The 27300-nt window shown below is 41.0% G+C and overlaps 1 protein-coding gene across 1 annotated transcript in view; it reads right to left on the reverse strand.

Annotated features, from left to right (window-relative positions):
- Positions 1–4965: 4965 nt before the first annotated feature.
- The window catches only part of sorcs3a (sortilin related VPS10 domain containing receptor 3a), a 296809-nt gene continuing 274474 nt past the window's right edge, over positions 4966–27300 (reverse strand). Inside the window, exons 23-27 of the mRNA XM_088374786.1 lie at positions 17449–17580; positions 17257–17356; positions 10109–10214; positions 9485–9645; positions 4966–5752 (exon numbers count right to left, since the gene is read on the reverse strand). Coding sequence (XP_088230912.1) covers positions 5694–5752; positions 9485–9645; positions 10109–10214; positions 17257–17356; positions 17449–17580 — 558 coding nt within the window. The 3' untranslated portion in view covers positions 4966–5693. The remainder of the gene's footprint in view (positions 5753–9484; positions 9646–10108; positions 10215–17256; positions 17357–17448; positions 17581–27300) is intronic.

Below are 27300 nucleotides of genomic sequence, written 5' to 3' on the forward strand. Positions count from 1 at the left end.
TAACCTTCATGCTAATTAAATATACATTCTTTATCAAATTCTTGTTAAGCCATTTTTCTGACTCCAACTCTCATGCGAAATCAAAATAAAATCAACAATTTTATACAAATCAACTTATTGTTCTTCATGAACCACAAATCATATCTTCCATCCCATGAACAGCACCACAACTAATCACTCACTTCTTCAGCTGCGCCGCTGTCCCATCTGACAGCCAAGCCTGCTTTCCACACAATATCATCATAGACACACTTCAACAATTATGTAGCGACCTGGTTAACCCAGTTACCCTTCGCCCTAGACAACAATATAAGTCTCTAAGGTCGCACTATTGAGGTCGCCAGGCATCCGTCCTGCTATATCAGCGATGCCTTCACCATTTTTTTTTTCACGAGTCCCCGACTCGTATTGGCGGCCTGGCCGATCCAATCGACCCCGACCTTAGGCAACAGTATAAGTTCCTAAGTGTCTACTATTGAGGCCACTCAGGTGCCCATATGCTAGTCACTGGCATCCCACAAGTTCCAGCGGTGTGAGCGCCCTTTGCTGATCAGACAAAGTCCTCACCACCTTTCTCTTAATTTCCCAGATGTCCCTCGCCTTAGACAGCCCTATAATGTTCTAAGGCCACACTATTGGAGTCGCTCGGCATCCGTCCTGCTATATCAGCGACGCCTTCACCTGTTTTTGTATTTTTAATTTTTTCCACAAATCACTTTTACCAAGTTCCACACAAACACACACTTCTATACAACCACCATTCCTGAACACAGAGCAGAAATTATTAATTTTTGTATTCCGCTTTCACTCCACAACATTGCTGCACTGGGAGAGAGAAAAAAGGTTCCCCCTTACCTTTTGTGCCGATCGGACTGCAATATTGTTGAGCAAGAGCGGAGAAGGAAGAATCCTTTGTGGAGCATGCACTTTCCCTTCTGAAGAAATCACGTCGGATGGTCACCATTTGCTGGATTCTGCCCACAATTTAGGGAGCGCGTTATCTGCGCCTCACGGCAAAAGCCTTTGCCAATCACCTGTTATCCAATTTACTCACTGCGTGCTCGTTTGATTTCTTCAGATTTAGGAAAATGCAAAGACACTGAAGCAGAAATTAGACTTACACAGATTGGTTGAGTTCAATCACAATTCTTGTTCAAAAAGCTCTGTTTTCAGGAAAGTACAATACAGCGCTGGGCCCTTCAAGAGCGGAAAGTTTCCATTCAGAAAAGGCAAAGTCCAAGGTTGTTAGATCAGTTTTATATTCAGTAGCACATTGTGGGCCGGGATTGATGGGCGATGAGTCTTCGGGGTGGGGCAAGTTCGAAGCAGAGTCTGCTTGCATGGGAGTGGTGCTGATTATGGGCGATTCGGTGTGGAGGTGGGGGGCTGTTGGTGTGTGTGTGTGGAGGGGGGCTGTTGTCTTCCATCCCGTCTTTCGGCCTTGGCGATCATCTTTGGCCGAGTCTTTGGGTGGCTCCTTCTGGCACCTGCTGGTTTTATCTCCACGTGACCTTCCTGTGAACATTCTTCTCCAATCTTAGACATACACTGTCGTACTGCTGGATTCTTTTAATTTTGTCATTTTGTACGAAATTATGTCAGCTTTTGGCTATGACATCATTAATCTATTGCTGTTCTTTTGATACATCGTGCCTTTGCTTATTCTTAGTTTAATCATGCTTCCAACCGTATCTTTTCTTTGTTAGGGAAACTATTTCCCTCTGTGCAGAGTGTTCAGTAGTAATCAAAAACTGGCGTCTAGCATTAGTCAAAACATAAGATACAATCAAGTACTGAACGGTCAAGACGACTCTGGTCGTGTCCATGATTCAGAGAAAAAACATCAGGCATGCATTACACAGTTCCTTAAGGGTCATTAAGTTATTTAGGCAATATATCAAAAGTCATTTGTTATTTCAAAGTGCTCAGAAATATATCAGATCATAAAGTTATAAAAACCTTTCTCATCACCACTTATCAAAAATGTCTAGTTATGTCTTCTTTATTGATTTGGTGTGTAGGTATAATTATATGCTTAAAATGTTTCTTTTATTTATTTAAGATGTGAATATACTTGTCTGCTTATGTACTTTATTCAATGAGGTTTGAGCATATCTGTTTTTGTAGCTAGGCAGGACTTTTTGTATTTTTACCCCATTTCCTGCACCTTCACAGACGTCTCCCCTCAGCAGGCCACTCTTTTTTACACTTCACCACACTACTCACGACGTTGCCAATAGCCCACCAATCCACTCCACCCCTCGAGTTGAAGCCGGACAACACACGTCAGTCCAGACGTCCTCGTCGCCAGTTTTGTTATATCCTTACTATTTTCCAGGTTCTTATGTAGCAAGAATTGTTCGGAAAACGACGTGATGGATTACTGCTTTATTCCTTCAACACAGTCAGTTCACAGGGCGTACATCACAACACTGAACGCCCCCCAAAGCTCCCCCTCCCACTTCCGGAATTTTCCTACTACGGAACATGAGTTAGCCCAAAATACACAACGGAGTGAAGTGCGAAAAAAAAACCCAAAAACGTTTTAATGTCACGCGATCGACCAGTAGTGGCTAGGGCGCTAGGCGATCAACCGGTCGATCGCGATCGACGTATTGGGCACCCCTGATGTAATGTGTCGTGTCCATGTGCAACCAATGGGCGTGTGCTGCAAGTTGGATAGAAATGTTAAGTAAATAAAGCAAAAAAGTTACATTAAATATGTCTAAACTGCAAGCCCCTTGTGTTTTGTTTCATGGGCAAGCTAGCTAGTAGGTAGTGCAAGCTAGCTAGCAGATGAGTCCAACTTTAGCCAAAAGCTAACGTCTTGCTATTCATATCAGTGAATTATTGCGAATCGTTTGCTGCTGAAGTGGGATGGAATACAGCCTCAATTGAATAAGCAATATGATGTCCCACATTCATTTGTATTTCAATATTGCTGTTAAAGCCACAAGAGTGAGAGTTGTGTTACCAGCATAATTTTCACATCATACATCAGTTTTTGTGAGGATCTGTGTGTGCAGACTAATATTCTGCACGTACAACAACGACAAACCTTGGGTTACACCGAACCTCAGGAGGCTGCGCAAAGTCAAGGAGGAGGCCTACAGGAGCGGCGACCGGGACCTGTTCAAGCAGACCAGAAACACACAGAACCGAGAGGTCAGGAAAGCCAGGAGGTGTTACGGGGAGAGCCTGGAGAGACACCTCTCTGCCAATCCTGATCCCTCAACAGTGTGGAAAGGTCTGCAGAGCATCACGGGCTTCAAGAAACAAATCCCCCGTCCTGTGGAGAGCCCAAGGCTTGCTAACCAGCTAAACAGGTTCTACTGCAGGTTTGATCGGTCTTCCCACACAACGGGACCTCCTGCAGCACAATCTACATACTCACCTCCCCCCACAACTGCTCTGTCCACACCTCCATCACCGTTGTCACCGACTCTCTCTCTCTCTTGCAGAGGCCGCGCCCGCACTCCAGATCCGCGAGGAGGAAGTGCTTCAGATGTTCCGGAGACAAAAGATCAGGAAGGCACCGGGCCTAGACGGCGTGTCACCTTCCTGCTTGAAAGTCTGCGCTGACCAGCTGGCGCCCACCTTTGCACGGATCTTCAACCGTTCCCTGGAGCTGTGTGAGGTGCCCTCGTGCTTCAAGAGCTCCACCATCGTTCCAGTGGCCAAGAAGCCCACCATCACAGGTTTGAATGACTATAGACCTGTCACACTGACATCTGTGGTCATGAAATCTTTCGAGAGGTTAGTGCTGAACCACCTGAAGGATGTCATGGGCCCCCTGCTCGACCCTCTCTAGTTTGCCTACAGGGCAAACAGGTCGGTGGATGATGCGATCAACATGGGACTGCACTCCATCCTGCACCACCTGGACACCCCTGGAACGTATGTCAGAATCCTGTTTGTGGACTTCAGCTCGGCGTTCAACACCATCGCTCCTGACATCCTCCAACAGAAGCTCATCCAGCTCGCGGTGCCTGCCTCCACCTGTCAGTGGATCACCAGCTTCCTGACCAACAGGAGACAGCGTGTGAGGCTGAGCATCACATCTGACACCCGGACCACCAATACTGGACCCCCTCAGGGGTGCGTCCTCTCCCCACTGCTCTTCTCTCTCTACACCAGTGGTTCTTAACCTGGGTTCGATTGAACGCTAGGGGTTCGGTGAGTCGGCTTCAGGGGTTCAGCAGATGAATGATGGAAATATTGTTTTTAAAAAATGTATAGTTTTGTCAGCTCCACACCAAATTTTGAAAATCTCACTGTCCTATTCGAACAATGACTTTCAAGAGTATGAATTGTCTCTAGCCACAGTTGTTGGCAGACAGTCATGGAATACAGATGTATTACTCCCTTCTGCCACAATACTATACTTTAACCGGGGGAATTAAGCTCAAATGCTTGCACTTCTAGCATTGAGTCTCACGTTTCAATTCATTACATATTTATTGACATCACTGCCCAAACGTTCCACCAATTTAGAACTAGGATTTTGCTTGAATCAATTAAACATTCATGTATTGTTTTTTTTCTGAGACGATTCCTAGTTTACATAAGTAAAAATTTCTGAATATACTATAGCAAACCTACATTTGTCTAGAAAGCTCTTTTGTCTCACACATCTCTCTAATTATTGAAGGAGTGTTTACATCATTGGTTGAGCACTTTAACATGCAAAATTTAAGATTGCCTGTTGCTGTGATACAATAAAATAAATCTGGTGTAATTAATAAACTGCAATCGTTTGAGAGATTTGCCATCATGAACCTAAGCCTTCGAACATTGCTTGATGGATATTGAAAGATAAATATAAATACGGATTTTTGCAAAATGTTCCAAAATGACTATGTATAACATTATCAACGGGTGAATACTTTGACGGCTAGTCACCCTAATAACGTTAAAGATTATTCTGACACCAGCTCAGACTTTACAATTACTGACAGAGGCAAATGCAATAATGCAGATTTATCTTAGTACACATTATATACATAATGCAAAATGAAAGTATTAACATTCAACATGGCAATTTTTGCAATGTACATTTCATTTCCAGAAAATACAGGGTATGACAATGTGTAGAAGGAGACATACATTTCTCTCAAGATATGTCTAAAAGAGTTCAACTCTTAAAATAAGTAAATATGTTGTGGGGGATGACTGACTAAAAAAACAAGTATTTACAAGAATTAATTATTTACATAAGTGTAATAATCAGTTGCAACAGGCACTGGTCAATGACGTTATTCCAGCAAAGCTGACGCCTTAATTTTTCAGACTTTCTAAAGCACACTATTTGTCTGATGTTTTGCCATGACACACTATGGGCCATCAAAAAGCTATATCGTATATACAGAACAGGAAGCAATAGTTTATAGTATGTATTAATACTCGGTTTAGTTAAACACTTATACATTGTTGTTTACACATAAGCAGAGATGATTTCTGAAGCAAACTATAACTTTACAAATGTGTTACCCCGCTGATACACGCACAAAACCGATTGATGTTCTGTCTTTGGACAAAATAATCCCATTGACTGCTGCAGGGATATTGAACATGACTTCCATGCATGGTTGTAAAAATGAGGTCTCTTAGAAAACTATTCACAGCAGTTGTCTTGAGAATTACAAAACTGAAAGAGAGACCACTTGACACTAGATTGCAGTAAAGTACACACTCTAGACAGTAGTGCAGTTTGGAATCTCCCTTGTGCTCTCACGGGCATTTGCGACTCCCCCTGAGAAGACAGAGAATATAGAAAAAATACAAGTTGGTACTTCTGCTGTATGTAGCTTATGTTGAGCAAATTTGTGTATGGCAATGACTCGATTAAAATGTAATTGATATATGTGGAGTAGGTTTTCTATCAAATATTAGTAAACTATGTTACACCAATATTAATTGAAGACGGATAGCTTCATATTGAATATTTGATTATATATTAGGCACTGTGGATTTAATTTATTGTTCTATCTATCCATTGTTTTTCCAATTATCAACTCCATTTGACTTTAAGGTATTATTTAACTTACTGGGTGGAATAGAGGTTGAACCCAATACATCTGAATCTATGGCTATGATTTCCATTTGTATATTTCACTTAATAATTGCAAATTCTAGCTATTGTTTAAACCAAATGCATTCCCAAAGTGACGCGCATGCGCAGAAGAGACGTAACTCATCATGTAGTGTTTACGGAGGTATATATTGAAGGAATGGGGTCGAAATACAAAATGTCCTGTCTAGCAACAAAAACAGATATGCTCAAACCTCATTGAATAAAGTACACAAGCAGACAAGTATATTCACATATTAAATCAATAAAAAAAAAACATTTTAAGTATGTAATTATACCTGCACACCAAATCAATAAAGAAGACATATAGAGACATTTTTATATATGGTAATGACATAGGTTTTTATAACTTCATGAACTGATATGTATTTCTGTGCACTTTGAAACAACAAATGTTTGTTGATATATTGCCTGAATAGCATAACGACCCTTAAGGAACTACATATTTAATGCATGCTTGATGTTATTCTAAATCATGGACACTGCTCAAGGTGTCTATGAATGTTCTGTACTTGATTATATCTTATGTTTTGATTAATGCTTGATATGACGTCGTATTTTGCCTAATGTTAGACGCCAGACTTGGATTACTATTGAATGTTCTGGACAGAAGGAAAGTATTTTGACTAACAATGAAAAGACATGGTTGGAAGCATGATTAAACTAAGAATGTGACAAAGTTACCGAATACATGGTGTGTCAAAAGGACAAACAAACAAATCCATGGTAAGTGGTGAGTAAGAACTTTGCGTTGTCAGGGAACATTAACAAATTGATGATGTCACACACAAAACTTCACATAAGTCCATACAAAATGACCAAAGTGGAAGGATGATGAATGGACGAGGTGCGACAGTGTATGTGCAAGAATAGAGGAAAATGTTTACAGGAAGGTCACTTGGAGATAAAACCAGCAGAGGTGCCAGAGGGAGAACGCCAGGAAGAAGACAGCCATGAACCCGGCCAAAGGTGATCGGGAAGGCCGAAAGACGGGAAGGAAAACAACAGCCCCCACCAAGTCAAACACACCGAATCGCCCATAATCAGCACCCAACCCCACAGAACCAGCTCTCACCAAACTAGCACCCACTCCCATGGAAACAGACTCTCCTGCGAAATTGCCCCACCCCCAAAGACTCTTCACCTATCAAACTCGGCCCACACCGGCATGTGCAACTGAATATAAGCTGACCAAAGAACCTTGAACGTTGCCTTTTTTGAATGGAGACTTTCTGCTCTTGAGCATTGTCGCACGAAAGGCCGAGTGCTGTATTGTATCTTTCCTGAAAACAGAGTTTTCTTAACAAGAATTGTGATTGAACTCAACCAACCTGTGTAAGTCTAATTTTGTTTCGGTGTCTTAGACTTTTCTTAAAACAGAAAAAGAAAACAAACACGCAGTGAGTAAATTGGATAACAGATGATTGGCTCTGTGTCACGTCTCGTCCCAGGTTGTTTTGATATGTGCGTATTGTCATAGTTTCTGTCCGTGTGCCTTTGTGCTCGCCCCTTCCCTCCTGTGTTACCACAATCAACCAGTCACCTGCCTCGTGTTTTGTGTTTTGTATTTAAGTCCTGTCTGCCCCTCACTCCGTTATTGGATCATTAATGTCTTCTCGTCTCGTCTGTCGTCGTCGTTCCTGTCTTTATCTTGTCTTTTTGTTCAGTTAGTCTTGTCCCTAGTCGAGCTTCTTATAGTCTGTCTTTGAGTTCTCCAATAAACCCTGGTCCAAGCTGCATTTGGTCGCCCTGCTCCATCCGTTCCGTGACAGAATGATCCGACCTTCACAGCGACCAGCGCTTGGACCTCCGATCCACGTCCGTCGTCTGAGCTTGTTCCAGCGCCATGGGCTCCGCGGCCGCCATTGGACTTCGCTCCAGCGACGCCGGACTCGCGGCCGCCATCGGAGTTCTCCAGGCGCCATCGGCTCCGTGACCGTCATTGGACTTTGCACCGGCGACACCGGACCCGCGGCCGCCATCGGAGTTCCTCCCGGCGCCATCAGGACTCGCGGCCACCATCGGGCCCCACCCCAGCGTCGCCGGACTCGCGACCATCGCCAGACTTCGATCCAGCTGCGCCGGACCCGTGATCATCCCTGGCTCCACTCCCACTGCTGCGGCGCGTGATGGCTCTTGCTCCTGCGGACAGCCCCGCCTTCCAAAGTTGCCGCCGATTGCGGTTCATGTCCCCAGAGTCGCCGCCGACTGCGAGTCATGTCCCCAGAGTCGCCGCCGATTGCGGTTCATGTCACCAGAGTCGCCGCCGATTGCGGTTCATGTCCCCAGATTCGCCGCCGATTGCGGTTCATGTCCCCAGAGTCGCCGCCGATTGCGGTTCATGTCCCCAGAGTCGCCGCCGATTGCGGTTCATGTCTCCAGAGTCGCTGCCGATTGCAGTTCATGTCACCAGAGTTGCCGCCGATTGCAGTTCATGTCCCCAGAGTTGCCGCCAAGCGCGGTTAGGACTTTGCCATGGCCAGTGAGGTCATTTGGACTGGTGCGCTTCCTCCACGACCCCCCGTTCGCCACGTGGGGGTTTCGTTTTTTTGGGACGTCGGGAGCCGTCCCTTGTGGGGGGGTACCGTCACATCTCGTCCCCAGTTGTTTTGTTATTTGCGTATTGTCATAGTTTCTGTCCGTGTGCCTTTGTGCTCGCCTTGCCCCTCCTGTGTTACCTCAATCAATGTAACCACAGTCACCTGCCTCGTGTTTCGTATTTAAGTCCTGTCTGCCCCTCACTCCGTTATCGGATCATTAATGTCTTCACGTCTCGTCTCGTCTGTCGTCGTCGTTCCTGTCTTTATCTTGTCTTTTTGTTCAGCTAGTCTTGTCCCGAGTCTGTCTTTGAGTTCTCCAATAAACCCTGGTCCAAGCTGCATTTGGTTGCCCCGCTCCATCCATTCCGTGACACTCTGTCTTTTGCGTGAGACGCGAATAGCGCCCTTCACAAATTGTGGACCAAATCCAATAATATGGATGTGGATGCAGCAACTTGCATGTGTTCTTTTAAAATTAAAACATTAATTAAATCTAAAACCTCATTTTCCTTCTACTGCTCATTTTCCTCTCTGTTGTCAGCCATGACTGATGTTATTCCCGCTCCTGACGTGCAGAATGGTCTCGCTTTCCAATTGCATTACATTAGGTACATGTGACCTTTATTTTTAGACTGGGGTTTTGCAATAAATCAGATACGTATCCCATCTTGGACCACATATGAATGTGACCCAAGTTGGATCTGGAAAAAAATCTGAATAGAGCCGTTCAGACCATCGTTTAAAAAAAAAAAAAAAAAAATCAGAGACAGGTGCAGGGCAAAACATCTGATTTGGGTCACATTTGCCCATAGTCTGAATTTAGGCAATTACCATTTTGGTGCTCATAACTTACTTTTGACTCTTGCATCCAGTCCTTTCTCCGTGATTTCTTTGGATGAGGGGAACTCATTCAGTGTTATTTTTGGTGTGTTGTCACCTTGGCCCACCGAGCTAATCATCTCTTGCTCCTTCTCCTGGTTCACCTCTGCATATATGTTTATCCAAGGTATTTTTCTAGAAATTTAAAAAAGGGGACATTAGATTTTAGGTATAGTCAGATGTGTGCAGAGTTAAATTACAAAACAAAGAAAAAAAAACACTGGTCAAACATTTTCCTTTCACATCAAGTCCAACATAATGAAACATTTATCTTTTGAGTCATGGCATATTCATTAATAGTAATGACTTTTTTTTACAGAAGGATAATGACTTTAGCGCAGTAAGTATAGCACAAAAGGCACTTGTGCTAAATGCATTACACTAAATTGTATGATGTACGTACGATGATATTCTCCTCACATCCTGCACATACTAGGATGATGCTGTCTGTGATCTCAAGGTGGTGTAAAAATTTGGTTTCTTGACATGACCATAAATTATGAGTCAAGACTATGCTCATTTGTGACCATCAATAATGGATGATATGATAACATACACATTCTAGGTTTCTACATAATTCTCTTGTGGGGAAATGTACCTCTTGAATTTGTAGATGAGGAACACGGCAAGGCCAAGGAAAACCACTGATAGGAGCATCAGCATAGCAGAGCTCCTATGGCGAGGGTCCGAGTCCACCAAGGGTGCTGTCGAAACATGGAGTCATTTTACAATTGTATATACAATGTTGTCCTTTTGTTTATGTATTACCACAATTTAGAAGCAAATGTTTATAATTGCTATGGTTAAATTATGACTGATAGATAAATGTACACAGTTCTGTTGTAGAACTACAGTGAGGAAAACATTTTTAAGTTTGATGCAGATATTCCAATCCTGTGAAGACCAATCATCTGCTGTAGTTGACTGTTGAAGGCAAGTCAAAAAAAGGCAACGCAGTTTTAGTCACATCATACTGTAGCACATTTCACAACGTGTTCCAAAAATGTATTATAAAAATGCTCTAAAATACCTGAATCATCGGTAAGGGGAAACATTGTTTTTAACCTGAATTTATAAACTGCTTTAGTAACCAAGATGTGAGATTGTTGCAGATGTCCTGTCCAACTTTGAGTCAAATGAACTGGCAGGCATTTATTGATGCTCAGCAAAATTGTCTGATTTGGACATGGAGTAAAATGTTTGGGTAAAACAATTTATCTCCCTGGAGCCAGCTCTAAACTGAATCCAATTAATTTACAATGATCGTGCAAAACCATTACCGAAGTGATGTATTTATTTTCTGTCTGTTACGTCTGATGGCACTGAGAACACGTTTTTGGAGATACGTCAAAGATAACAGGAAGCGAGCAGCCAGTTCGAGGACCACTTTGCATGCAACACATCTTGCAAAGTGTTTTCACGTCAACATTTGTCAGCAATAACAATAATTTTCATCATTTTTGCATTTACGTACATTGTGCATGGGCTATTTGAAATAGGGAAATGTTGTCACAAATAGGCTTTTCCCTGACAGTAGGTACGTTAGCAAAAATTTCTAAATAGTTACAGGCTAAAATATATTATATAGCCTGGAACAAGAAACATGAAATTGGCTTTTCCAATGACGCCATGATCACTTAATGATAAAAAATGACAATTATTAATCTTGGATTTTTTGCTAAATGAGGTGCAATCATCGTTCTTTTGTTTTTGTTTTATCTTATTTAACATTCTTAATTCTGTATTCTTGGTGTTGAAAGAAATACACAATTGACTGGTCACAACAAGGCTGTCCAGCTCTGGTCCTTGGACGTGTTTGAGTGGTGACTTTTGCTGGTTTCATGGAACATGTGAATGAATAGGTAGGGACATTTATAGAGCTATCGGGGTGGGGGTGTTGAAAGAGCCAGTTAAGGGTAGACAAACACCAACTTGTTTTATTTTGCATGAAAGCCCAATACAATTTGGTTAAACATAATGTCTGATAAAAATGTTCTTTCCTGAGGGTGTTTCAAGTAAGGGGTTACTTGGTTGCCTGCACTAGGACCCATCTGGGGAGGCCATCCGCATCAAGCATCGGTCCTGAAAAGGGTGCGGTACAGAGACAGGATTGCTACCAACAGGACTGAGCATGGCGAGTACACTCTCCAAATAGGCAAAAGCTTCCGGTGGCTCCTTCAGAACACCATGGTTTACAGCTGGTCAGCTTTGGCAACTGGGCAAAGAGTAGCTGGAAAGAGGCGTGGGACTCCACTGAGGACAACTACGTAGGTTTGATCCAGCAGAAGTAGAACATTGCTGGCACCAATATGTACTGCCGGCAGTGCTACCTGATAAGGTAACAGTCCTAAGCCGCTCCTGTATGTGTCGTTCCTCATTGTTTACGTCGTTTGATGCACAACTGTTTCAGTGACCATTTAGTCATCTGCTGTTGCGCTGTAAAAGACGTGCTATCACATTCTGCTGCACCCATCCCAAGTCCCAGAGAACTGTGAATCCGGCATCAGAAGAGCTGGGTTCTCCAACTGTGGCGTGGGTGCCTGCCATCATCCCTCCTCCAGATAGAGACTGAACTGACACCAACACAACGCATATTGCAAGTGGGAGTTAAGTTGGCTGTGAACGAGAGGTTAATTTGATCACTACGTGTGTTGTTTAAGCGCAATGTGTAATGCATTTTTGTGTTTCGTCTTCATGTCTATCAACAATGTTTCCTCTGACGTCCATACCAATGCTGCCGCTGTGCAGTGCCCTGCCCCAAGCCACTGAAGACGAGTGGTTAGGTGTTTGTTCTGGACCACACGGGCTGGAAGAAACTAATGACGGTCATTACTGACAGCCTGCAGGACAGGCACCGTGGACAGAAGGACATGTCTGCTACTGTGCCTGACAACCTGTTACAGCCCACCAACAGAGCTCTACATATCTGATTATGTGAATCAGAGAGCAAAGGTCTTGGTGATGCACTCTTCCATGAACACCGGTCGGGAACATGTTCTTGAACACTGTGCTCCTGTGACATTCTCAGATTGAGTGTATCCCGACAGCCAATGTTCCAGTGGTGGCAATATATCTAGCCATCGTGAATTCTCCCGCGCTGTTGCAGTCTCCTCAGCCATCTCTTCCCTCAATGGGAGATTATATTTCTAAAAAAAATCATAGAGGAGGTCTTGGACAAGCTCGAGAGGCACTGAAGAGATTCACGAAGATATGTCTGGCCTTTGAATAGCCCAAGTCTTAGTTTGAGATGGACAGCTCGACTTTGCATTATTTTAACTGCTAACAATGAACTTTTACTGTTCTTTCAAAAAAGGTTTATGCTGCCGAGGGGCTCCCAGACCCAAATGATGCATTTTTTGCATTTGCAGGCTTCAATTTGTTCCATAGAAAGCTTGAGGCACCAGAATAGGGAGAGAGACCTCGTCTTTGTCGTTTTTGCTGTCAAGTGCTGAAACAAGGATTTGACAGCCCCTAATTTACGTCATGCAAACTAATACGCAAATACAAGGGTGATGACCTGGATAGAATTTCAAGCATCTCCCTTTTATGACAGAGCGCCACCGCAAATGACTGCATGCCTGAGTGCAATTTTTAATGTACATATTGTAAAATATTGTGTTTTTACTACTGTAAATTCTGTGTGGGGGTATGGAAGGGTTTGGGTCAAAGGGGAAGAGTCAGACAAAGTGGATGTCCAGTGTGAATATAAGTCTTTGTTTAAACTTAAATTGCAGTCTCTTATGTACTTTTTGCGAGGCAATCGGTTTTCATTAAATATAATCAAGTTTAACGAATGGCAGTTATTGACAATAAAGCCAAACATTTATGGTATTAATCACAATGAAGCCGAGAATTAAGGCTGGCAGAATCCACTGAAGAAAAACATGTAGAAAATGTCCTTGCATATCTTTAAAATTAACAGGCATACTTGCGAGAAAATCCTGTAACAATTAAATGGCAAATTGTAAGCAAACGATTCATTTGCCCACAGAGTGTTTGGATCAAGCAGCATTTATTTACTGAAATGCCAGATGTACAAGGCACTTTTTTGAAGGAAGGTATTCGAGACAGACGTATTTTGTTTGCACGGTTTGTACTTGTGGTATTATTTTATTCTTGGTTTCTATCAATAATGCAGTTGGAGGTGTTACTAATTCCCTTCTTTCCACACTGTCATATTTTGATAGACGGAACTGCCTGAACAGTATGGCTGAAACATATGAATTATAATACTCGAAAAAGCACATGTTTCATGTGATTCGGGCTCCAGGTGTCGGCAACATTTAATACTCAAAGATCAATTTTTTTGCCGTTACCCGCAAGTAAGAAGAAAAAAAAACCACATGGAGATAGAAAAACATTTTGACATCTATAGTCAGGATAACACTGTGTAAAAAAAAAAACTAAAATGCCATTTTACCTCTAAGTCCTCCCCTTGTTTATGAAACACAACTCAAATTGAAATTATCCACCATCCACCAATTAGCCACCCAAAAATGCATTTTATCGCTTGCGGAGTATGCAATCAACTCTCCAAATCACTTAAGGACTATTTAGTTTAATGTAAAATATAGATATACTATCAAATAATAGCCAATAAAAAAATATATATATATTTGACCTGGTTAATGTGTCTTTTGCTCCTGAACTTCACCGTATACCATTGGCACATCAGAGCTATAGGTTGTCGCCTCCATCTTAACACAGGATTGTAAGCCATGCGAGGCTATTTAAGTGATGTTTGTTTTTAAAGGGGAACTCAAATCAAGATTAATCTGCTCACTAGGGGAGCACACTCCAGCCACTCCTACTCCTCTAAATAGCAGATTCTTATCCTACCTACAGTCTATGGACACCTAGCATCCTCTCTTGGTACTTTTCTTTTACAACATTTTAACAAAGGTATTTTCAAACATCTCGATTTCATTTGCTAAATGTTGCAACACTAAAAAAACCAGTAATCATTAATGTCATAATCTGTGATGACTCGCATACTTAACTTCCCCCGTACGCCGCTTCTGTATTATGTCAGTGATTGTGTCTTGATAGGTGCTGTAGCATATAAATCCAATGTTGTATTTGAATGAAAGCATTATATTATTACATGTATTCACCGTGTTTGGTGCTCTTTTTTTCCACATCCAGGCACCAAGCCAGGTTTTCTCGTCCCATGTTTTCATCTGACTGGCATAATGTACACCAGTTCGAATGAGTAAGGGCATAGAGCAATTGCAAAATCCATTGCGGCCAGTAATCTGTCAACTGAATGACCGCTAACCTAAACCCCTCTGATGCCCTTGCACTCGTCAGTGTGTGTGTTGGGAGAGATAGAAAGTCCCTTTCCCATACATTTTCAAGCACAGTCAGCACTGTGTTGTCGCTACTATCCTCAGTCAGGGCGTTTGATATTGCACACTGGCACTCCATCTCTGTTGCACTCTGAATTTCCGGACGGCACACTTAAGCAACACACTGAATTTCAGAGAGGCCGGGGTGAACCAGTGCGTGCTCCGTGCATATATTTTGAACACATCAATGATTACCAGGTTTGGTGTCACGTGACAATACACACGAACGAGAAAGAACGTGAAAGGCATTGGTGACGTATTTTTCTATAGACAACGGGACGAAAAAGTCCATTATGGCGTGCCCCTGTGGTTGAATTATGTTTAACTCTCAATCCAGAAATGTCATGTTTAGCAGAATACCAGGTATTTAATATAGTTCATGTAGCATGAACATTAAGCATTCTGTATTCTTTATAACCTTTTCTTTTCTTGGACTTATGGTTGACCTAGCTAGGTCAAATGAACAATAGCTCAATAAACCTTGGTGTCAGGTTTTACATATCGACAGTCATGGGCATTCCGTCCCTGAAACGGAATGGTCTGTCCGCTTGTCCCGGATGGACATCGATTTTGCGACCCGAGGACAAGAAGAAAAAAGGGCGGAATGATCAAGGAGGGAAGTGTTCTTTTTTCTATCCCTATAATTGTCCCCAACCGGGTCGAGTAGCGACTGAAAGACACACACCCAGCATTGCGTGTAATCTACCAATACTGACCAAATATGAAATATTATGATGCACCGCTTGCCTCGTGTGTGTTCACGGTGTTTGTACACAGGGAGAGTGATTTCCCTTTTCTTCAAGAAGACAAGGAGGGGCACTCAAAAAAGTTTTACACATCACCAGTCACTCTGGTTACTGACGGTGGTGGTGTTGGCAGCTAAATGCTATCTTGGTGTTACAGCGGTTGGCTTGGACCCACCTACGTCTCCACTCTCCTTTCTATCTGATTATTGTATTGCGTATGTAAATTCAAAGGTGTCAACGCTCGTTTCCCATTGGTGAACCGCATCTTCAATCATTCCTCATCTGCAAAAGGCATCCACATTTTTTGGTAACTTGATGTTAGATAAATTGTATATATATGTTATCATGCGTTCCCTAATGAGTACTTATTACTAAAATTATTGCGCAGAATGCTTGCTGTTTCGCCTTGCAGACGTCCACCAGTCAAACGATGCTGTCTGGAGCTTCCTGACCTTCTACACCTCTGGGAATCCAAGAAAATTGCTGATAGCTCAATCCATTTTGTTGATGTCTGCACATGGCATTTTGTCCTTGCACTCCTTTCTCATGGCGTCCTGTCTGTGACTACTTGTTTCACATAGCATTTTGTCATGGCGTCTTGTCTGTGACTACTTGTTTCACATAGCATTTTGTCCTTGCGCTCTTTTGTTTCTCATGACGTCTTGTGAGTACTTGTTTCACATAGCATTTTGTCCTTGCGCTCTTTTTTGTTTCTCATGAGACTAGACCATGCTTTCCCCCCCACCTGTTAGGGGCTAGTCTCACATTGTGGGTAGGGCATTCCAAATAAAAAGAGCGAGGGGTGTGACAGATCTTTAGTGTAGTCGGACTGCTGTAAGTCTGGATGCACTCCTCGCGAGAAAAGACTCAACATTCTGCCTCACTGGTTTTGTCTGCTGATCCTTTTGCTGATTTTGAACCTGACACTTGACTTGATTGATTTTCCTAATTGGGGTTTGCTCGAAACTTGAAGGCTACGACTTGAGACTTGCTTGCTTGTGACTTGCACTTGTGTGACTTACCCCAACCTCTTGTGGATACACAGATTTATTGTACCTTTTTCCATCCCATAGAAATGCTTTTAATTATTCAGCCTATCATAATATGCATTTGGCATGGACAACCAAAGATATATTTGTGATTAGTAATAATTTGTAAAAAATATTACGATAACATCAAAAAGTCTTTATTAATAATTCAGTGAAAATCCTTCATGTGTTTGTTCTTTCACTTTTTACCGAGCAAAACTCAAAGTGTATTAAACCGGACAAAACGGAGAATCGAATTTAACAGTGGATTTAGTGAATCTCAAAAACCTAAAGTAAAGTCTTTTTTTTTTAAATCACCATCAGAAATACATTTAGGTCCACAGAGCGCAATCTGCAGAAAATCTTGACCAATATTTTTTTCAGTTAATAATGACAAAAGAAATTGAACAAATGTTCAGAATTTTCAGGCAGGCATTTCAGAGGTATTGTTTAAAGAAAATTTCGTGCCCTGTTTATTTTCAAAGGACACATCTTCATCATCAACAAATTATAACATTGCTGATAAAACAACGGTCTGATGACAGAAACAAAACAAAAAGAAATACATTACGATGGTATAAATTAAATGGATTAAAAATAAAAAGGTACATAAAAATCTCTTACCCAGTGTTAGCTGCGTGTTATATACAATCACCCTCACACCAGGCTTCAGCTCAAACTCCATCAGATTCTGGTTCAGTGCATTTACAATTATGCTTGAAACCTGTTTAGAAGATGCAGAATGATTTTAATTATTAAAACTATATGATTCAATTTACAAAGTAACTTGGTATCAAATATACTTGTCACTCATACTTGTTCGAGTTCCTCCTCACTCTTTTTCTTGTCATGTGACTGGTTCTTGTGTGGTAACAGGAAAAGCTCAGCAGCAGTTGGAACTCCAGGGTACACAGCTACTAAAAGCTGGTCTTCTGGGAACTCAGCCACCTATAACGAAATAAGACAACATAATGCAGACTGCAAACAGTTTTTGAAGGGATATGCATTCGAGGAATCAACTGTGTAATGTATATAATAATAAATAAATAAAAAGTAAGAAATAATTTCTCATCTCTTCTTAATGTCTGTCAAATCCAATTGAAATATCTTTAAAACAAACATGGAACAGCAGCAATTAATTTCTTATTAAACTTTAATTATGGACTCATGTACTCATTGTAAAAAGAAAAGCTCAATTTCATCGCTGTCATTGCGTTTCTCCTCTTGATGTTCTCTTTGAAAATTATTCCGTAAGATGAACTCATATTTACATTGTAAGATGAAGTTTCAGTGGTGATCCTTCACTGTTAAAGTGAATGAAGTTTTTTTTCTGCTAAAAAAAATGACAGGCATAGCACTTATCCTGCATAGAAATAAGCCCCTAACCCCAAAATTGGACATTCAATAGCAGAGAGCATTGTTTGAAATGGAGGAGAGGCGGGAAGGTTGATTCTATCAATGTCAGGTGTTTTCTGGATTCCCCCCTCAAAAATATCAGGCTGCTTTGCTAAAACTATTAGATCAAGCAAGTTAAAGATGATTGATTGTCAAAACTGTCAACTGACATTGGACCTCATTAACAAACAAATGTGATGAAATATTCTTACTCTGCGCACAAGTTCAGCGTACATCCATAACACTGCATGCAAATGCGACCCAGATCAGATTTTTTTTTTTTTACCAATATCTGAACTGGATCTGATTTTTTGAGTTTGAACTGCTCAATTCCGATTTTTTTCAAATCCGACCTGGGTTACTTTCATATGTGATCCTAGATCGTATACGTATCAGATTTTTTTTGTTCTCAATGTGACATCAGTCTGAACAGCCAGGTTGCATATATCCGACCTATACATCATAAAAAGCCCAATATTTGGCCCGCATAAGTGTGTGTGTATATGTGTGTGTGTGTGTGTGTGGGGGGTTGTTAAGGGGGAATCAGATTTTAGCATTAGTAGCAGCAGTCTGAACCTTGCTTTAGTCACCGTGCGCACTATCCTATTTTCTTCTTACCACTGTACCTAAGTCAGCGAATCAGAAGGGACCTATTCTAAAAGACGGACTTATGCCCATAAGCCACAATCTGCATAAAGCTTGCCTTGTTTCCCTACTAAAGGGCATCTGTTTTATGTATGTAACCTGCAGCGAGGTTTTAAGTTGTGAGGGCCCCAAAAGTTTGATAACTTTCTCAATCTTTATTTGTCCTATTTTCAAAAGGTTGGTATCATTGGAAAAATTGTTAAACACAAAACCTCACATGTAATGCTAATTATTTCAAATCAATTTCAAAGTTAAATTAGAGAATGTGGCACTCAAAACATACATAGTAAAAACAAAGAAAGCGCTGAAAATAAATATAGTACAAGTTGTTAAAATGCACCTATGGAAAAAATAAAGCACAGCAAAGAGGCATTTGACAATCACTCGATATTTTGTATGTATGTACGTATATATGTACGTATGTATGTATGTATGTATGTATGTATGTATGTATGTATGTATGTATGTATGTATGTATGTATGTATGTATGTATGTATGTATGTATGTATGTATGTACGTATGTACGTATGCACGTATGTATGTATGTATGTATGTATGTATGTATGTATGTATGTATGTATGTATGTATGTATGTATTATGTATTTACCGTAATTTTCGGACTATAAGTCGCTCTGGAGTATAAGTCGCACCAGCCATAAAATGCCCCAAAAAGTGAAAAAAAAAAACATATATAAGTCGCTCCGGAGTATAAGTCGCATTTTGGGGGCAATTTATTAGACAAAATCCCACACCAAAAACAAGTCATGAACGAGCAACAACAGGCTAAACGATAGCAACAAGAGGCTAAACGATAGGTATTTCTAACGTGACAAACACAAACAAAGAGCTGAGAACGGGCCTGACGTAACATATAGAGTGATTAAAGACAACTATTACATGAATAACATGTTTATAAAACCATCGGTGTCACTCCAATTCATTAAATAGCAACAACAGGCTAAACGATAGGTATGCTAACATGACAAACATAAACAAAGAGCTGAGAATGGGCCTGACGTGACATATAGAGTTATTAAAGAGAACTATTACATAAATAACACGTTTATAAAACCATCGGTGTCACTCCAATTCATTAAATCCATCGATCGTTCTTTGTCAACAATGGGTGCGCGCGGCTGACGGCGCTTGCATTTCAAAATATTCCACAGGCCCTTATAATGATATATAAATTATACTTCAAATAACTATTATATAAGCAATATTATCAAACCATATTATTAAATCCATCCATCAAATTCCTCGTCCTTTGTCAACAACGGCGCCTGTGCGTCCTGACGTCAGCCTCGTCGTTATTCCACAGATCTACTATATAACTATATTGTAGGGTTAACAAAGTACAAGGAAAGACATGGGTTTGGTAAACGGCTCTTTAATTAACAAAACAAACTTCCAAGCGTGTGGCGGCGTGGACTTCCAGCCACCGATGTGGAAGAGAGCTCCATACAATAGGACCGGGCGTGCGTAAAAGCCATGTCCGAGCCCCATGCACCGTCCGCGGACAGCCACCCGGCCGAGCGCTGGCCCCCGACTTCGATCCACGGAGGTGAACGAGAGCTCAGTAGAGTAGGACCGGGCGTCCGTAAAAGCCATAATAGTTTTTCAAACCTTCTATGTCACTCCAAATCCTTAATTCCCTCAATCTCTGCGTCCTCCGTGTCACTTAGAAACAAAGCCACTAATGATGCCGGTAGTACGTACGTGGGTATGTTTGTCCTTTATGTGAACAACCGCCGCGCCACGCCACACCACGCCACGCCGTGCCACGCCGTGCCACTGACGTCACTTGAAATTCAAATTACAGTAATGCTTTGGTACATCACGGTTCTCCAAACTTTCTTTCTGCTGCTTGATTACTGTTTTCGGCTGCATATTTTACAACTTGAAGTTTGTTACCTGCAAAATATGAGTTTCTTTTTGGTGCCATTTTTCTTAAGCCCTTCCCATTTAGAGCGCCCTCATCCAGTTTCGTCTGAAAATATATTTTTTTTCAGATGTAGTTTTTTTGTTTTGTTTATTTGGTTGTTTCATCAAAGTCAAAGTCTGCTTTATTGTCGATTTCTTCATATGCCAAGACACACAAAGAGATCGAAATTACGTTTCCACTATCCCACGGTGACAAGACATAGTACACAATATGCATACAAGTAAACAACACAAAAAAAACAAGAAGGCACCAACAATTAATAAATAAGCGTGATGAATAAATAATAAACAAATAAAATAATAAATATAAGAGGAACAAAAATGGAGCAAGTGTGCATACAGCAGACAGTGGACTTGGATATGGCGCTTTAAAGTGTTAATTGCTTTATTTGATTTTTTCTCTATTTTTTTATGTTTTGAATATGTTCAAGATAAAGATATAAAAGCATGTGAAATGATCAATTATACTAAAAATAACATGTGAAGTGGTCAACTATACTTGTAAGTAAGTGATGTGTTAATGATCAAGTAAAAATTTGTGAAAAAAAACATATATAAGTCGCTCCTGAGTATAAGTCGCCCCCCCCAACCCAAACTATGAAAAAAAACGCGACCTATAATCCGAAAATTACGGTATGTATGTATGTATGTATGTATGTATGTATGTATGTATGTATGTATGTATGTATATTGCATAGTAAACTAAATTAATAGTTTAATAATATAAATGAGTGAAAACACACCCTTTTAATAACCAACAGACTATAAAACAACTATATTTTGGAACAAAACAATGTATAAAATAATATAAATATGGGATGACATCACTTACGTCCAATTGTCGAGGACAGTGATGTGTCACGTTTTCATCCCGTTGACATCAATGTTTGCGTTTTCAAACTGAAAATATTGTACAGTGTCACGTCCATGCCACAGGACGCTCGCTCAGCTGGCAACTTCCTCAACCACACCCCTTTCATCACCATAATGACTGTCACCTGTTCCCTCTTGTTATCTCGTGTATTTGAACCCTGCCTGTGTGTTTCTCCTTGTCGGTGTCTACTGTTGCTTTCCGTCTGTTGTCCCTGTACTGTGTGTCGTGTGGAGGCTCACAGTCAGAACGTGTCCCGAATCTGTTCCTGGTCCGAGTGGAATTCTGTTTCCTGCACGCTGTTCGCGAGCCTCTTTCCCTTCCCTTCCCTTCCCTTCCCTTCCCTTCCCTTCCCTTCCCTTCCCTTCCCTTCCCTTCCCTTCCCTTCCCTTCCATAAACCCTGGTCCAAGCTGCATTTGGTCCACTCATTTTCTAACATACAGTATCTCTGGTTAGTTTGTGACAGCTAAGAATGAAAAGATTAAGGTTGTTATTTAAAAAAATGTGCATTAAATGTTATTTTTTATCATTACAGTAGTAATGGTTAAATCTGTCAAGTAAAAAATATATTTTTTAATTATACATGGGTAGTTCTCCCAAATGATGGTCAAATAGCATTGTCAAACACTGACTCACTTGGTCAAGTAATTATTTTCTTCCCTTTATAACCAATCGCCGTATTTTACTTCTTACATATTGCAGACATACTGCAGCAATGAACTTGACTGAGATTTGTTCTGTTTGCGTGTCAATGTATTTTGAGTGCTGAAAAATAGTCCATGCGGCCACTTCCAGTTTGTGAAGTAACACAACATACAACATAACCAACAAACCAACATACTTGGCTGAATATCACTGCAACATGTTGTTAATCAAATCAGTATCTGTAATTTATGGTATGTCATCATTAACAACTATGTCCTGCTCTTTACACCACTGGTTCCACAAGTGGTCATTCTCTATCCAACAGTGTGACTTATTATATCCTTCCTTACAGCCGGGCTGCTTCAGTATGTTGACCCGAAAACTAAATTTGTTCACTGCAAAATAGGATGTTGACATGTTTAAAACGCTCTCTTTTTTAAATTCTATGACGACCAACTAAACTGAAAGTCAAGCATGGAGTCCTTTTTATTGTTAACAAGCAAAACATAGATCGATTATTTCAAACTAGCTGCACACACTATTTCATTGTTATATTCCTGAGTGTAATTATGCAGAGTCATTAGCAGCTGCAGCCATTTAGTCATTTGCGGAGGTAGGAGGGCACATGGGATAAACACGCACGCAAGCATGCACGTATGCAAACATGCACGCATGCACGCATGCACGCATGCACGCACGCACACACACACACACACACACAAACGCACACACACACACACACACACACACACACACACACACACACACACACACACACACACACACACACACACACACACATGCTAAAAATCTGTTGTTGAGCTCTGATTTTAAATATTGGTTAAATAAATCACATATGATGAAACTTAATCGTCTACAATGTGAATCACCCACCCAAAATTCTTAAAATGTGTCTTTGAACAGACAGACAGACAGACAGATAGACAGACTGTCAGACAGACAGACAGAACATTTTAAACAGAACGTGCGGCCAGCTCACCCTGGCTGCAAAATTTACAACACAAAATATGTCTTTGGTCAAAATAAAAACAAAGATAATGATTTCCACATACATTTATAGAATATTTCAATTTAGCTTTTGATGAGTACTTACCTAGCTAAGGAGAAAATACCGTCTTTTTCGCTCCATAAGGCGCACTGGATTATAAGGCGCCCCCTCATTGAATTTTTTATTTTAGAAATTATTTCATATATAGGGCGCACCGGATTAAAATAGAAGCGAAACTGCAAAAACTGAGGTTGACTAGGGTTGCGGTATGCATCCACTAGCCCAGTGTTTCCCAACCAGTGTGCCGCGGCACACCGGTGTCACGAGAGATGTTCCGTGGGAAATTGTCCAACATTAAATACCGAGCGAATTGTAAACAGGATTACCAAACCACAGGTCAGTTTCCGCAAGGCTAATCGTGAATGCGTGGCAAATCGGAGAATTTTGAGATTTCATGTTGTGGCATCGGCACATACTCAATTTATGTGTGTGTTGCTGTTAGTGTTGGCTCGTGAGTGAACGATTCGTTCAAAAAAGGTTGGGAAACACTGCACTAGCCAATAACCAATGAGCCCTCAGTAAACGATCACATTTCTCAAACCATCTCCTATAAAAGTGACCAAAACTGACTAAAGGTCGATCTAACACATTGGTACTGCTTACTTATGTTTCCCTTCCATAATCGATCCGTAAATTTACTCGAAACATTAACGGAGCAGCCTATTTTGAAATGAAATAGCCTCGTGCGTATAGCAGCTATCATTATAGCATTAGCCACCCGCAAACTCCCATGAGCCTCAGCTCACAGACTCCCATGAGCCTCAGCACAGTGTCATGGCGGCCCCTTGAAAACAATAGCGTTTTTCAAACTCTCTCCCATAAAAGTGATCGGAACTGACTAAAGACTGATTTAACACATTGGTGCTGCTCATTTATAATTCCGTTGGATATTGATCTGTAAATGTACTCGAAAACAATAACGGAACATCCTATTTTGAAATGAAATAGCCTCGCCAGTACAGCTATTCAGTGACGTCCCCTGACCACGGTTGCCGTAATGCTGGGAAGCGGTGCGACCTTGTAATTTACTAGTCGTACTAAAACGTACTGAAACATTTTGGCAGAGCGCTGTGTACAACCAGTATGGATCAACAAATTCATCAATTGATCCATATATAAGGCGCACTGTGTTTTTTTGAGTAAACTTTAAGTTTTAAAATGTGCCTAATAGTGCGGAAAATACGGTAGTTACGAACATGAACTAAACATTCTTTCTTTTGTCTTTCACACTGACCAGACCAAATTTTTTTCCAGCATGGAGAGACTGTGAAGGCATGTTCAATGAGAGTCGGGAAAAAACGGCTGTAATGCCAGAGGTGCTTGCTTCCGGTACTTCCCGAAGATAGCATGAAGTCTACTGTATGTCTAGATTGTAACATACATCTCCTCGCTATGTTAGAGATCTGACATCAGGAAGATCCTTGATAAAAATTCAGATAGCGGTTCAAATTCCCACATTTTTGATGGAACTTCAACACATCAGCAGTTGCAGCACAACATACGCTATACAGACTGCCATAGAAAAGGAACATTCGTTCTCTGTTTTATCCGATTTTTTCTGGTCACCTGAAGTGCGGGGACATATCGCGGTCGGAACTGCGGGGGACGTGTCCCTCCCCCATCCTGAGTGTTATCTACACCTATGTGCGAAGGGAATGATGAAAATGTAATGGTGTCTCTGTGTCTACAAAGTAACGAGCTAAACGCAATATCTGTTAATTTCCTATGTAATTACAATATGTTAGTCCAAGTGAAGCTTTGAATAAATTGCAGCGGTGATTTTATGTGAACTGATAAAATGTACATCATGGGTGGCTCTGTTCATCTTGTTTTTGTCAGGACTCGTCCCCGATCGTTTCATAGTTCTGTTCGTGTGTCTGTGTGCTCGCCCCTCCCCTCCTGTGTGCCCATGATCAGTGTGATTATTCCCACCTGCCTCTCGTTACCTGTCGTGTATATAAGTCCTGTCTGCCCCTCACTCCCTGTCGGATCGTCAATGTCATCCTGTTTGCTGTCCTTGTGGTTCCTGTCTGTTTCGAGTCTGTTTTTGTTTGCCATCCCTGTCGGCCAGTATGTCATGTTATTAGTTTGCCAGTTCTCGTCTGTTTCCCTCGATGCCTCGTTCCACTTCCCTTTTCCCTCAATAAACCCTGGTCCAAGCTGCACTTGGTCGCCCTGCTCCATGTTCCATCCGATCCATGACAGATTTAGGTGTACCCTTACTACAACATACCTTATTCCAATGATCAGCTATATCAGCAAGCTTAGCAAATGCCTGATCACAATCCTGATGATTTGAATCAGGTAGTATCAGCAGTAGGGATACATCTCATGCCACCTGTACATCTGACGATTTTGAAAAGGCCCTTGAAAGACAAGGAATCTCACACAGGCTCACATTTCATTTTTCGCCTTAGTCTAGTCTACACTGAGATTTTACAAAGACTGAATTTTGCATGGTCAGAAATCAAGACTACAACTAGATTCTTTAGGCATTTTGTTTCCCACAATGCATTTTTTCCTATCATGCTGCTGGTAGAATCCTATGAAAGGGAGAATCAGATGTTTTTGGCTCCAAGTCCAGAGTTTGCAGCATTTTGTGCAGAAAAACACTAAAAACACCAACAAGTGTTAATGACACAGAATGTAGGCACGGCTCTACACACATTGGTGTCTATGTATGTATATACTACATATATAGATAAATATTACTATATATGTTATATTAATATATACTATATATACTATATATAATATATGCTTTAACATATGTATAAATATGTATAAATGTATACATAAGTATTTAGACCATGTAATCATTATTATTTATGTCACTGTTGGTGTTCATCCGATTCGAGGATAGAACCGACTCTCAACTGGCTCGCTGACCGCTGAGCTTAAGGTTGTGCAGCACTCAATACAGCTTTTTAAGTTAGGGGAAGTGTCAGTGGTGCACAGCGTAACCTGTTTTCATTCATTGATTATTTGTCATTTTAAGTGGTGAATCTCGAGTGTCGTGATAGTGTAGCGAGATGGGGCTGCTAAGGCTTCAGTCAAGAGTTCGACACATGCGACAGTGTTGCCAGACTAATCATTAGAAGGAACCTCTCAATGATGATTTGTGGAAACATGATGCACTTGAGGTCACGTTTAAGCTTCATAGTCAAAGCTGCATAAGAAAAAAAAAACATTTTTCACATTGTCATTATGCTCTTTTGTATGTAGTTTTGAGGGGAACAAATATTGTCGTACTTTCTGGACTATAAGTTGCTCCGGAGTACAAGTTGCACCAGCCATAAAATGCATAATAAAGAAGAAAAATACATATATAAGGCACATTGGCATATAAATCACATTTTGGGGGGAAATTTATTTGATAAAATCCAACACCAAGAACAGACATGTCATCTTAAAAGTCAATTTAAAAAGAAAATAGAATAGAGGCAACAGGCTGAATAATTGTACGGTACGCTAACGTTTTATGTCACAAACAACAAACTCAGAACGTGCCTGACGTAACATATTAAGTTATTCAGATCACTATAGCATAAATAACATGCTAACAAGTTTACCAAACCATCCATGTCACTCCAAATAACTAAATCCAATGAAATCTTCATCCTCTGTGTCACTTTTAAACAACTCGGCTAACTCCGGAGGTAGAAGATTCGGCGCTTCCTCTTCTACGTAACTTACGTCAGACTCATCAACACAATTATCAACATGGGCCTAGAGCACCCTCTTGCGGTTTAGTGTGAAAATACCATGTGAAATTATATAATAATGTCTTAATAATTTCACTCATAAGTCGCTCCCGAGTAAAGGTCGCACCCCCAGCTAAACTATGAAAAAAACTGCGACTTATAGTCCGGGAAATATGGTACATTAGATGTTAGAATGAAATAATATTTCCCAGATGCACTGTACATCCACACACTGTATGTCCACGCGGTTTGTGGCATATTATTTATAGTCAGAAATTGCTGTGTAAAATATAGCAATTGCTCTCACACCTAGTATATTTCAATGTCGAAAGAGTACATGCCGAAAGTGCACACACACACACGCACGCACGCACGCACGCACGCACGCACGC

Source organism: Syngnathus floridae, chromosome 4, assembly GCF_059516105.1.
Source record: "Syngnathus floridae isolate MCC-2025c chromosome 4, RoL_Sflo_1.0, whole genome shotgun sequence".
Lineage (NCBI taxonomy): Eukaryota > Metazoa > Chordata > Actinopteri > Syngnathiformes > Syngnathidae > Syngnathus > Syngnathus floridae.